Source organism: Trematomus bernacchii, unplaced genomic scaffold (assembly GCF_902827165.1).
Source record: "Trematomus bernacchii unplaced genomic scaffold, fTreBer1.1, whole genome shotgun sequence".
NCBI classification, from domain to species: Eukaryota; Metazoa; Chordata; class Actinopteri; order Perciformes; family Nototheniidae; genus Trematomus; species Trematomus bernacchii.
In genome coordinates this window covers 6821459-6835518 of record NW_022987582.1, presented here as the reverse complement: position 1 = coordinate 6835518, position 14060 = coordinate 6821459, and the positions used below count along the sequence as shown (strand labels likewise).

At 39.4% G+C, this 14060-nt stretch overlaps 2 protein-coding genes across 3 annotated transcripts in view; both read left to right on the top strand.

Annotated features, from left to right (window-relative positions):
- The first annotated feature begins 203 nt into the window (after nucleotides 1–203).
- LOC117480064 (tumor necrosis factor receptor superfamily member 6B-like) lies at nucleotides 204–2876 on the top strand. The gene is made up of 5 exons (XM_034127228.1): nucleotides 204–250; nucleotides 1181–1574; nucleotides 1732–1911; nucleotides 2045–2126; nucleotides 2229–2876. Exons 1-5 carry the CDS (start codon nucleotides 248–250, stop codon nucleotides 2461–2463), a joined length of 894 nt encoding a protein of 297 aa, XP_033983119.1. The 5' UTR covers nucleotides 204–247; the 3' UTR covers nucleotides 2464–2876.
- Nucleotides 2877–3607: 731 nt separating this feature from the next.
- Nucleotides 3608–14060, top strand: part of LOC117480726 (F-actin-uncapping protein LRRC16A-like) — a 64014-nt gene continuing 53561 nt past the window's right edge. For both annotated transcript variants that reach the window (XM_034128162.1, XM_034128161.1), the window contains exons 1-2: nucleotides 3608–3975; nucleotides 6993–7090. In XM_034128162.1, the coding sequence (XP_033984053.1) occupies nucleotides 3936–3975; nucleotides 6993–7090 (138 nt within the window). In that variant the 5' untranslated portion in view covers nucleotides 3608–3935. The remainder of the gene's footprint in view (nucleotides 3976–6992; nucleotides 7091–14060) is intronic.

Genomic DNA, 14060 nt, shown 5'->3' with positions numbered 1-14060 from the left:
AGCGAGACATCTGGGTGAGGATTTCCAGTAATTTCTCATTCCTGGTTATGAAGAGTGATATCAGTTTTTTGTCACATACAACAGAACCAGGAATTTACATGACGGAAGTAGTTTGACCTTTCCAAAAGAGATGTTATAACTCATTGTCTGCAAAACACACGCCCACACATGATATATTTCCTATAGGAGGACTGTATAAATGGCACTGGTCCTCTTCTACGGAAGCAGCGACCTGCACATCATCAACATGGTGAGTATTCTGTATTCTAGTGTAAAATGATCAAATCTAGCAAAGACAGAGATTAAGGATTATACTTTGTATGTGGGATGAAAGTAATATAGAAAAAAGTATGATTATTAGATGTACTGTAGCAGTCGAGATTATGACCACTATTTTTTAAGGTTTTATACAAATTCTCAGGTGAACCAACAAAATACTGGATAATCAGAAAGTAATTTAATATCCTATTGGAGTGAATTGAGAAATGTGTGTGGCTTTTTATTTGGAAATGTCTCTTTTGAAATTTGTAAAAATGCAAATGGACAAAAAGTTATCACTCTGATCAGGAGCTTTTAGCACAAGTCCTAATGTATATTTATCTAAAGTGTTTTTAACAGTTAGTGACCTAACAAGTCAGTACTCTTAAGGGTTATGAACAGGATTCCTTACGAGAAATAGGATAATTAAATCCTATATAATCAACTTATTTTATGATATAAAGAATTGTTTGACAAATGCTGCTGCTGTCAAATGTTGTCTGCTGCAGTGCAATAATGAAATAAAGTTAGAAAGATCTGGGTGCATTCCAATATAATTTAAATTACAGACACTGATTCCTTTCCAATTAAGGAATTCGAAGTGAAATAAGTCAATTAAGTGAGTAAAACTAAACAAAATTGCAAATATATATCAGACTATTACTGATGAGGTTGATGAAGCTGTAAGAAATATGTAAAAACAAAAAATCGTGTCACATTATACCATTATTTGAATGTGTCTGGTGTAATGTGTACTGTCTTCTAGAAAAAGGTAAAGATTAATGGCACTAGTTGTACATAATAAAGAGGCTAATTGAAATACACTGTAGTAAAGACACTGGTGTTGAATTAATAATAAAAAACAGTATCAGAAAAGGCCTGCATATACAGTAACTAACCATAATCACGATCCTCTCCTCAGCTCCTTTTACCTGCGCTCTTCCTGCTCTCTGGGGTCCTCCAAGGTGTCGCGGTGGTGGAATCCGTTCCCCCCACTTTTAAACACCGAGACCCATCCACCAGAGAAACCCTCATCTGTGACAAGTGCCCACCCGGCACGCACATGACTGCGTACTGCACCCCCACCACGCCCACCGTGTGCGCACCGTGCAGAAGCCGCCACTTTACCGAGTTATGGAACTACCTGCCCCGATGTCTTTACTGCAACAACTACTGCACGGAGAACCAGGAGGTGGAGACGGAGTGCACTGCGACCACCGACAGGGTCTGTCGGTGCAAACAGGGCTTCTATATGACCAATGAGTTCTGTTGGACACACTCAAAGTGCGGGCCCGGAAACGGTGTTAAAACTCAGGGTATGTAACAGAGAAACGATCATTTCTTATTTTACTTTGTAACGATTGGCTTTTCAATACGTTTTTATGCTGAAAGTTAACATACACCCACCCAAACATGATTTAATCGTAAATCTCAACATTGTTTTTGAGCCAAAATGCATTTTGTTATCTGTAGGTACGTCACAAATAGACACTGTTTGTGAAAAGTGTTCCGATGGCTACTTCTCCAATTCATCTTCTGCGCTGGAGTCGTGCGTAAAACACCAGGAATGCGCAAGCGGACAGATTTCACTCCTTCCCGGCTCAACTAACCACGACACATTGTGTGGGTCCTGCGATAATCTTTCAAATGGAGGTATGTAGGCTACTCAGCACAGCAGTGAAATATAACATTATTTAAAATAATTTAAATTCTTCAAGATTATTTGTCTTTTTGTGTATGCAAACGATAAAGAAATTGGATTTTAAACTCAGACATTCTTTCTCAGGTGAGACACTCAGGACATTCGTCTCAGGATTCTTCAGCAGGCAGAGGATGCGCGTGGCAAAAATGACGTTATTTATTGCCAGGTGAGCCCAGTCAACCCATACACTGCTCCTCTGTACATTTTCCTTGTTTCACTTCCTTTCCACTATTCCCTATAATTTGAAACCATCATCTCCCTCCAACAGCTACATTCATAAATCCGAAGAGGGGGTGCATCTCAGCGGCAAGACTCTACCCAAAGAGAGAGGACCTCTCATGGATCTAATCCTAACGTGGCTGGCTCAGGCTCCAGAGGAGCAGCTGAAAACATTGCCACTGATGCTGGCTTCAAAGTTCTGCCACATGAAAGAAAAACTAGAGATGGTAGTAGATAAGATTAAACAGCAGAGCCCAAACTGTACTTCACCATTTACAGTATAGATGTAGACTGACAGTATGGTACATACAGCACACGTAGCACAAATACCTCTTAATTTTATTTGGCCTTTTGCCTAATTTGAAAACAAGTTTTTTTTCATTAAGATTACTGCACTGAACTAGTGATGTTTATCTGTTTTTTTTGTTTATGTTTAAACGTAGGTCAGACTGTTAACTTCAGATTTATAAGGAGGAAAGGGTGAATAAATGTCCAAAATTGAGAGATATGTAAAATATGGAAACATATTGTGAAATTCAAGTGTTACATAATAACTTATTTTTTATACGAAATGTAACTTTATCTTAAATTAATGTTATATTAGACATGTATAATACGTTCTTTAAAAAGTATGTGATATCAAACTGTTACGTGTAACAGCTAAATAAAGTTTACGGTATGTTGTCGCCTAATCTGAGCCTGGCTGTATTTGAACTGAATGACCACAAGGTGTCAACCTCCTCTCTCTTTAACTCTGGTCATTGTCGACTAAAACGTTTGCATATACAATGAAATGTCTGAAACAATATGAGACATGGTGAAGCGCGATATATTTGCATTGTTTTATATACGCATGTTACCTTTCCGTGTTTCAGGATCAAAATAGACACTGCAATGCCCAAACAAGTACAGTATTATAAATCTGATTTTTTGTTGAAATAATAATGACAATAATATGTTAATTAAAAGAGATCTCTGCAAAAACACTTTCAATTACCCATAATATCGCTACATGGATTTGGAGTGCATGTTACTCCTAGTCTGATTTCAAAGGGACATTATTATAAATTAGCTTTAAACCTGTAGTAATATCCCATACTATGGCTATATAATCCACTGGGAATAGTACTGGTTATGTACAGCCACCTCCTGTGCTGCAGCATGGGATTAGGTCCCCACGAGACCACGCCAAGGACCGCTAGAGGTCCCTGGTTCGCAGCATTGTACCACCACCATTGTAGTCGTCTCATTAATATCTGGCTGAGGCTGACACCACCACCACCGCCCCCTCGTGCCACGCCACACCGCCCCGGCATCGCATCGTCTCCCAGGCTGTCGCATCACCGCGTGGGGAGGGGCCCCGGTTCCCACTATTGGCTGCTCGGCTGTTGTATTACCGACCGCTTTACGTTAGGGCCACGGCCACAGAGGATGTGCGCGAGCGCTGCTCTTTTCATCTGCCTGAAGCGCACAATGTGCCTGGTTTCAACATGATTTTAAAGGGACCTTAGCGGACTGACTCTTTCTCCAACATACAACCCGTGAACCCTGTTTAAACCGAGAGGACATGCGCCGGGATAAACGCGGTTACATTGTCCAGACACCGCGAGACGAGAGGAGCATGTAACCGGGAGAACTGCACCGGCGGCAGCACCTGACACTTCTGTCTCTCGCTCCTTGTTTCCTCAGAATTGGAGTATTCTCCATGTGTTGACTGAACGCTCTTCGTTGTTTTGGGATTATTATCTTCAGCAAAATGAGCGAGGAAGTGTCAGAGGTCCCCAAAGAGCTTCTGGGTAAGAACTGATCATTTGTAGTAGCCATGTGTCCAGGCTGCAACAATCCCTGATACTCCCTTTCTCATATTCCTGACTCACAGTGTGCATGTGTACTCCTGTACTGTCCTTACTGAACTGATGCAATACAATATATCCCATTCATACAGAACAGCCAGAGACTTACTGTGGCTGAGACACAATAGCAACGCTATATTTTAACGTTAAGTATATCTGGCCAAAATATACGTTGTGATTAAAAAAGCATTTCATAAAGAGTCAAAATCTTACCTTATACACTATTAATCCATTATGTTTGGCTGCAGTATAGCTTGAAGCTGTGTAAACATGTAGCTGAGCTTTTGTTGATCGAGGTGGATGTACTGTTGATGCAGTGTGGAGCCTATATTTGGAAGAAAAGCTAAATAGTTTATATGTGAGTGGCCAGCTGGTCTTACCACATAAGTTGCACGTTTATTTCCACAGTAACCTTGGTCCACTCTCACATACTTTAGCCTTAGTGGTCTGTCCTCTTGGCTAAAGTCTGCCAGGTTTCTTATGCTTTATTTGTTCTGATTGTGGACTACCTTTTAGAATCCTGCTGACTGTTTGGCTCAAGCTCAGGGTCTCTTTGTTTGGCAAGTAGCTCAGTTTTTGACACCTCAGTGCAATGTTGGACAAGCACAAGCTTTTTCTCTCTCTCAGTCTCTCACAAGCATACAATGTTCATCTGGCTCCATATATTTCTAAGAGTAATAAATAGTGCAGAATGTAGATAAGGCTTGGTGGAAAATGCTATGTCATGTATTCAGTTGGTGATACATGCATTTGATTATTTATACGTTTTGTATCCCTGTACTCTCAGCCAACTATCATGTTTTTTTTGTCATCCAGTCTGTTTTTTCAGCACCTACAATAGTTATCTTACAGAAGCTAGAGGACAACATTGTGTCCCTTTGCTTAGGATTTAACATCAATGTTTGACGGTTATGTAGCTTAATATCATTTTATCCAGTAAACATTATCAATGGAAACATTCCACATGTCTGATTCATCATTTTATTCACCTTTCCCATAAATAACAATGCTTCAGTTTTATATAATATGGTTAGTCTGCTGACATACTGAATTCCTGTATAGATGGGAAACATTCTTTGTTTTTTCTCACTTTATCCAGGACTAGAAACACAGATCTCCGACATCCACTCAACATAGAGTGAGAAAGTTCAAGACTTTTCCTGATTCTAGCTTCACCAATTTTCCTAACACTGCACACTTAACAGCCCACTTAGGAATTCAGTATGTCATGGTCATGTATCGCATATCATGTGGTGTTGTCTGGATGAGTATGTAACCAGCCATTGTTTGAAACATATGCTGGTGCCGGTGATTCAGCAGCATTCAAAATCACTGTTGGCATCCAGTATCTGCAACGCATTTCAGAGTGATTCTGCAGAAAGAAACACCATAGACTGAGTTACAGAACATTTAGAGGATCTAACCTTCAGAAACTGTGTTTGTATGCCGAGACAATATTTTACTGACATGCATTCAAACACTTATGAAAGCAGAAGACAAAGGGAGAAACAAACTTGACAAATATTTTTGAATGATGTCTGGTAAACCTGTTACCCTTGAGTGATCAGGCAAAGTGATGCCTTCAGGTAACATACCAGTGTTCAGCAGGCTGTTCAGTTGAAGTTCTAGCAGCTAGGGCTGTCATGCTGTGTCAAAACAGGGTTACTGTGTCATCTGTTTGTGGGACAGACCTTTGAGGAAAAGGAAGTGGAATTTAAGAAGGGGACGAAGCATAGCAAAGCACAGCTCATGGACAATTGGTGAGGTGTATGTTATTGAATCTGCTCACAATTAAGCAGTTTCTAGATGGCATTAAATGAAAGATCCTAAAATAAGTTTATGATTTATTCGCATAAATAATAAATCCCTAACAATAGAAATGTTGTTACATTATGAACAATTGTTTCTTCTGTTTTTTATCCTCTATTGTTTTGACTACCATAGTCTAACACTGTTGTTTATATCCTAAACATCTCCAAAATGTTTTCCAATTGCAACTCTCTAGAGATGAACACCACAAATCTGATTTGTGATCTCATCAATACACAATTTTGGGTTAGCTGTGGGTCAATAAATGAGAGACTGATTTTATGGGCTTGTAAATTGTTTGAGTGTTTTACAAGGTCATAGGTCTCCCATTTCCCCACCTTCCACACGAGTCCCTACTGAAATTCATGCCAGTGTGACCACATTTACATGCCTTAACAAACCATGCAAACCACCAGACAGCCGGCTAGTAAATGCCCACTCCTGTCACAGTTTTAATAAATGAGCAGAACATGGAATTAATTTAAAAAAATGATATATGAGAGTCTGTCTGGAGTTTTATTTGTTCTTCCTGAGATTGAAAACTACCCGGTCTCATTAAAGCATTTAATTTTGTTCAGAAACACACCAGAGATCTCTACAGTATGTGACTCATTAGGTGTCTGCAGTAAGACTGTATTTTAGGAAATGCTTCAGCAGGACATTTTCCATGGAGATTGTTTAGAAAGGTTGGCAGATTTGCGCTTTGCCTTATTATTAGTTTCACTTTGATCAGATGATGGTTTGTGGAAGCCTGTAGGCGAGGAAGCCAGCACAGACGCACACACACAGAATCCCTCTCAGTCTCAGACACATGTTCACAGACTAAACCAGCCCCTGTGTGGCAGAGGAGTGAGAAGCATGGAGAGGTGTCTGACCCAGTTCTGATCAATAAACCAGTGTCCTCACAGTGGAGGCTTCCACTTGTAGTGTGAAAATGAACAATCAATCCAAACAGCTTAAGAATAAATAGTATAGGTAGGGTTGTACTACACATACATTTTAGGAGCTAACAAAGGCAAATCAAAATGAATGTTTAGATAATCCTCTTGGCAGTTGTTTTCTTTTACTTCTAATTCAATGCACAGGTATGCAAGTATTTCCAAATGTGAGTCTCTCATTATGTTATCTGCTCTCTCGTCTTCCCTCTGTAGAGAGTGTGAGGGATGCAGTGGGGAGGAAGGTGAAGCTGTCACTGAGGAGGAGAGTCAAACTGGAGATCAAAGGAGACAAGACGGAGAACAGAGTCTTGGTGAGTCAACTGCTGCTGCTTTCAAGCTTCTCCTTCATTAAGGGGAAATCTGTGTCTGTCTATTTCTCCCCATGTTCCTGCTCTTGGAATGTACAGATTGCATTTAAGAACATCAAAACCTTCCTCTTTTCATCGCTCTCTTTTTTATTGAGCACTTGAAAGGAGATCGTTATTTCAGTCACATTAAGCATCACTTCACTGTAATGTCTTTCAGCTGTACTTTGATTTTGAGGTTCATTTCATACAATTTAAGTTAGAGAGATAGTGAGAAAAAGAATAAACACTCTATAAGCTCCGTTTTCATTTAGTCTGAGGACTGGTTATTGTTTTTATGTTGTTATAGAAGATTTTCAAAAAGCATTGTTTTCTTTTCTTCACATTCTCTTTAAGTGGAACCAGCATCATCATCAGTGAGCTTTTTTTCCTGTTTCATCTTTTTTCATTTATAAGAAGGTTTTGTGAGTGATTGCCAACATGCCTCCTAGTATCTGGGTTGAGTGATTTCCTCTGTGGCACTTTCTGTATTTGGGCCAATGTATTAAGCCTCCGTTGCAAATTGTACAAGAAAGTGTTGCCATACGATCTGAACGGCTAATGATCTATAGCAGTTTGATGAATTTAGACTCAAATGTAAACTAAGTTGTGCCCCTGTTTGTTTGGCCTATATTTATTTAGTTTTTAATTAAATTACCACCATTAAAACAATGCTGAACTAGCTATTGCCAGTCATCCCTGTTTAAAAGGAACTAAGGATGCACAGACAACTCTCAATGGAGTTCTTTGATGGAAAAGAAAACTTCTCAGGACGTACTGTACTGATTCTCTCAACATTTCTAAAGAGTTGCGTTTAAAAAAAAGAAAAGATTTCTCAACAGATATCAGAGATAAGGATATCCCTTGTAGTGTACAGTAAGTCACACTGAATCTAAAAACCTGTTCACTATACTAGAAATCAGGCAATTTGGATTTTAAAATGTACACTTACCTGTCTGTTTTACTTCACATAGTATTTGCCTCATGTCTCTCCATGGGCACCTCCCTTTAAATATTTTTCAACAGCAATGAAAAGTCGCTCTAAATCAACATCTAAGGTATACATTGAGGTCATTCATTTATCAGTCACACCTCTGTTTCTCCATCAGCCTCAATTGGTCAGGTGGAAATAGAAGCTCAGACCATTAACCACTGGCCAGCGGGCAGCAAATTCACTGAATGATAAATAATTAAGAACCTGGTAGATCATTAAAAATGCATATTGACTCTTCCGGGGCTTGAACCGGATGAAGGGCTGATAGTTAAGACAGAAGAGTTTCTTCGGTAAATCAGTATCCGAGCAAAGTCCATAAAGTTTGATGGTTGAATCACAAAGCTTTCAGTTGCTGTGAGTCAAAGCACACAACGTTAAATATGTGTGGCTGTGGGTGGAAATCGCAGAAGCCGTTTAGTTATACAGCTCTCAGTGGACTGAGAAGCTTTTAGTTATACAGCTCTGTGTGGAGTAGAAATAGAAATGATATTGAAGAAATTTTTAATAGCTTTGTGAATAGACCTGCACAGCCAACATGTCTGCTTTAGGATTTTATATTGTGTGTTATCAGCCACACTTGTATCCACACCCCGTGCAAGATAACTTAGAAGATGAGCTTAACCTTCACCTCTCTTGTACTCTGCTAAATATTCTGTGAGCAGGCTAAAGTGGGAAGCAGCAGGAGAAAGTGGGTTTCTATGAAAAGAAGAAAATCACACTTGTCAGTATATGTAAGAATCTAAAGCCATCAGTGTTACAATGTTACATCACCATGAACATGGAGAGAAACACTAATTTGAAGTTCAATTTTTCAATTATTCAACACAATCAAATTTACTCCAGTATAGTGTTACACAATCTTGACTAAGAGGAATATTGCCTTATTTTCTTTACATTTTATTAAAGTCAATATGACTGTGTATGTAAAATGAGACTCCGGGATAACATCCTACAAGTGGAAGTATCATGAGCCTCCTGAAGCGTTTAAATAATACTACAAACTTGAATTTTACATACAACTTCTCCCTAAATACAATTTAAAAATCATGAGAAAGATGCCCCCTAGATTAGCTACTGTATTGAGACTAACTTTTGGGATCTTTCAAACATGGTAAAAAGGGCCACAATTAAAAGAACAAGTTAAGTTACCCTTTACCAACTTTGAGAGTTGACCATATTGATTTGTAGTCTTCTTCGTTGTAAGCTAATCCTAAAGTGTTGCACAGGAATGGATGTGTTTTGTTGTTTGTTAAAACAATGTGTTTACAATTAGCATGTGTTATTTGTTCTTTTGTGATCTGCCAACATAAGGCAGCACAACAACTGCATATTACTTATAATTGAATCCAGTCAAGTGCTCGGTTTGCTCGTCTGCGGCTCGCTCTCTTGACGTGGCTATGACAACAATGTCATCATGTGGGAGCTGGAAACAGAGGCTATAGTGGTGTGTGCATACAGTAGACACACACAGACACACACATGCACACAAAACAATGCAAAGCAGTGGGAGTCAGTACGGGGAATCGAGGAATTCCAGTGGAGTGGTTCTGGTATTTCATCCAGACGCAGGGCATGAGAATGACTCGGTGAGTTTGTAATAACGTTCTGCTTGAGCGGACTGAACAAATAAACCACTGTTTGTTGTTCTGCGGAAAAAAAAAGACTTAAAAAGACCGATATTACAGGAAGTGTTTCAGAGAGACATCAAACATGGCATGAACTTGAAAATGTCTTTTTTAAACTTTATTTATTCAGGGGGAAGTTTATTATAAGCAGTTCTCTTTATTTCGGGGAAGCCCTAATCACATTCAAACAGTAACACATTCACATGCCTTTTCCAGTGTTGTATGGTATTTCCCATTATCAATCAATCCAAATGAGCACATACCTCACATTGTGATTTACAGTCCAGATTTGATGTTTTCATTGACATTTATTGAACGTCCCTTGTCAGCTTACTGCATCCACATACAGTACAGAGTTAGATTTATTTCAGACAATTCAGGGCATATATCTTCAGTGTAAACACCGACAATGATGGGAGGAATATGGTTATTTCATCTCTGTACACACAAGGCTGTCCCCTTTTTCCCGCGGAGCTTCGCTCAGACGGGGAGTGGAGCACTACAGTGCCCGAGGCGTCTCTTAAGCACATTAAAGCCTGATAGATACAGTCATCTTCCGCCTTTGAAGACGGAGGGATGAAGGTGGTAGAGATAATAACATCAGTCCATCAAACACACCCCGAGGAAGTAGAGAGGGGAGAGGAAAATGGGCAAGGAGACGTTCTGTACAGGGCAGTTGAGTTGTGCTACAAACTCATCAGTGACACGGCAAACATTTTGTAAAAACGATTTTAACATAGTACCACAATTCAAGTTTTTACAGGGATATAGGATTTCTAATAATAAATCTAAATTTCATAAGGCAAACAGCTTGACTTCTTTTCAGACCCATAGATTTAGTGCTCTCTGATGTCCTGCCATTCGTCATGTAGCAGTGCAGCTCATTCACAGATCCTTGGCTCTCGTTTAAAAACCACGACATTGTTGGGTTGGAGTGGTGACAAACTTCCTCATGATCTCCTGGTGTGAATAAAAGAAAATGTATGGGTGTGTGTTTGTCCTAGCCAGAGACTGTCACTAATGGTGATTTGCTTTATTGCCTCTCATTGTTTGCTTTGTATGTGGGAGGGGCACTAACCCAGCATAAAGCTGCTACACACCAACACAATGATCTTAATGATCTAGAGTTGCACAGATTTTAATCTAGTTTGCGCTTGGCTTTTTAATATCATGAAAAAGGTAGAGCCAATATTTGACTCGAGGATGTCAGCGTTTACACATTTTGTCTGCATAACACATTCCCTATAACAATTGTTTACTTGTACCATTGGTGATAGAGAACTTGACTGTGCATCACATTATAACACTACATAATATTTTACACAAAGATGTCTTGTGTCACAAACAATGATGGACTTAGCCATTTTCAACTTCGAAGCTTAAACATGGTCCGATAATAAGTCATTTATTTACAAAGAAACAGCTTGTAGCTAACTAACTGGGGAAATATTGCATCACAGTCTCATAGTAGCTCTCTAAATGTTTATTTTTTTGTCCTCAAGAAGTTAAGTTTCACCTTCTAACCCCATTAGGTTTATCTTTTTGCACGCACTATACTTCTTTTCACTTCTCTTCCTCGGTTTGTTTGGATTTTGACCTTGAATGTCTTCACCACACATTTTTCAACATCACATCACAATTTGTAAAATTAAATCTGTAACGGGTATATATAAAATTGTCTGCAGTAGGGCTTTTTAAAAAACTGTAAATGTACTGACCTGTCTCTATTCCTCAAAGTTTCATCTTGTGCTAAGATGACTCTGCTTATAGTAAAACAACAGACAGTTTGGCCATTATAAAGTGAAACAAAGTGTTTAGAGCAAATGAATGGAAGCCTTACTAATTGTATTACATTGCAAGTTCATTGCAGCCTTTTATGTTTGTTAGCAACACTAATGTGTCTTGCTAATTCTGGTCTCCTCAGTGAGACTAAATGTATTGTTATTCCTCCAAGGTGGAAAATGTTTAAGAACCCGTGCTTATATCTGAGGCGCCGTTTACACGAGGAGAAAACTGCTTGTATCTGCATAGTTTCGCGTGCGTATAGCCCTATTATTTACACGAGGCCGATAGAAACTGACCCCACAAACGATAACGGGTCCCAAGGTGGATAGATTTGCAAACGAAACGCTCTGGGGGGTCAACCGAGTCCGTGTAATCACCTCTATACGAATATTTCCTGAAAAAATTGCGATAGCCCCGCCTCTCCCCACCTCTCCTGCTCACTGCTGTAGCAACTATCAAAAATAGCTGTGTTAATTAAACGCACAAGGGGTTCTTGAATGAAATAATATTATAAAAGGCAAACCAGAATTGTTAACGCCCAATATACTCCTTAAACTAAATAAACAGTCAGATTTCATGCATTGATCCATTATATTGACAAAGGAGCGATCTCACCCGGTGTTTGTAGAGAATATCTCTCTCTTTCTGAGCCGTCCTGGTCGAAGCAATATCCACAGATTCGGTTTCTTTCAGTTAACTTCCCCGTTGCATTTATCCATATGCTGAGGAAATGACTATATCCCGCTGAATACCAGCAATCGCCACACACACTTCCTCCTGTCAGTAGCTACTGCTAGTGCTACTGCTACTGACCATGCTACAGATATTAGTGCAAAATCTACAGCTCCTCTACCACAACCATCAGCAACAAGTGGACATGGAGAATTACATGAACTACATGTTGCTAAATACACCGCGGGGCTTAAACAGAAGGGTAGCCATGGCAACATTGTGGCGGGGCTGCTCGGGCTGCTCTTCTTCGCGGCTTTTGGTGTATTTTGGCGGAAGTTACAGCGCCACTTACAGTCCCGGCATATGTACTACAGCGTTTCCAGCGGCCTCGTTTGAACAGACACGTTAAATGAAACTAATGCATGTGAACGGAAGACTTTTTTGAATACGCATACTGTGCATAAACGCAAACGGTCCCGTGTGAGCGGGGCCTGAGAACAGACCAAAGCCTACAATGTTCTTTCCCGCCACCATTCCCTGCTTTTCATTAACCCCGAGGTCTGTCATTAGGGCCAGTGAGAAAATGGAAGCGACCCAGTTCTGTGCTCCCTGAGGATCACCTGTAATGTCCTCTCATGGGAGCCTGCACTGGTATCTTTTGTTGGCGGTGATAAAAGCTCTTCCTGAGCAAGTATTCTCCACATTTTATATTCCCTTTGATAACAGACTTTGATATTTAGTCTTTGCTGTCGGCTGTTGAAGTTCTTTCATAGAGCGGCTACTTTATTTACAGAAAGGTTTTAAAAATAGCTGTGAAAGCTCTGAAACACTGACTCATTTATTGTGAAGCCTGGTTGGTTGGTCTCTACATATTTTCCAAGGATCACAGAATAATGATCTAAGAGTGAAGTGCTGGGAAGCAATTTTTAAAGATGGAGATTATTTAGTATTTCTATTGATATGATAGTTAGTGTGATATTCCTCCATAATGGTGTAATATTACGTAGTATTAAAAGGAACAGCAATCCTTAGACTTACAGTAAGTATACAGGGGGTTGAGTGCTGTTAATTGTTATACCATGTGTTTGCAACAGTAAGTCTGTCACAGATACAATCTTTAAGCATGGATCTGATATGTTGTTCATCTATCCTGCTGCAGGACACTCACTTGTTTTTAAAGACGAATTGAACGCATTGTCAGTATTTTTATAGTATACTGTGAGAGTATATTTCACCCCTTTAACGAAGAGTTGAACACATTAATTGTCTTCATTCTGTCAGGAGCAAACATCATTGTGTTTCTCTGTTTTGGGGCTTTTAAGTGTCTGGCGACTTCATGGTAAATCTCTCTCCCTCATTTTTCCCCAATTGTGGGTGTTTGTATTTTGGGATTTGTGGTCAGAGCAGAGTCTGACATCATCCGCAGTTTTTGTTTTGCTCTCATTTTTGAGGTTGTGAAACATTTGATCTGTCTGACCCTTTGGATGAGTGAACACAGAAATGCTGTTCTTTGTCCTTTAATCAAGGTTCAGCCAGAGTTTTAACTTTTATAATTGTTTGTAGCATAAAAGCTCTGTCTATTAATTAGTTAATTTGCTTTGAGGTTCTCTGTTTTCTAACATGCAATGCTGTGGTGATTATTAACATAATAGGGGCAACATTCAGAACCGTCCAAGCAGAATGAATGTGTCACGGGTGAAAAATGGACTAGACTTTTGAAACCACCAGAAGACAAAAATAGTTCATCATACTCAAAAAAAAGGATGCATAGTGACACAATTATTATCTGTTTTTTTCTTAACATCTAAATAATTTAAGAAAGTGTCCAGAGTGAGGGGACAGTCAAACATATTAAATAAGT

Bases quoted from the DNA above. Each gene is read 5' to 3' on its own strand.
- LOC117480064 (XM_034127228.1), top strand. The intron at 1,575-1,731 runs GTATGTAACAGA...TGTTATCTGTAG, and splicing joins AAACGGTGTTAAAACTCAGG to GTACGTCACAAATAGACACT. The intron at 2,127-2,228 runs GTGAGCCCAGTC...TCCCTCCAACAG, and splicing joins ATGACGTTATTTATTGCCAG to CTACATTCATAAATCCGAAG.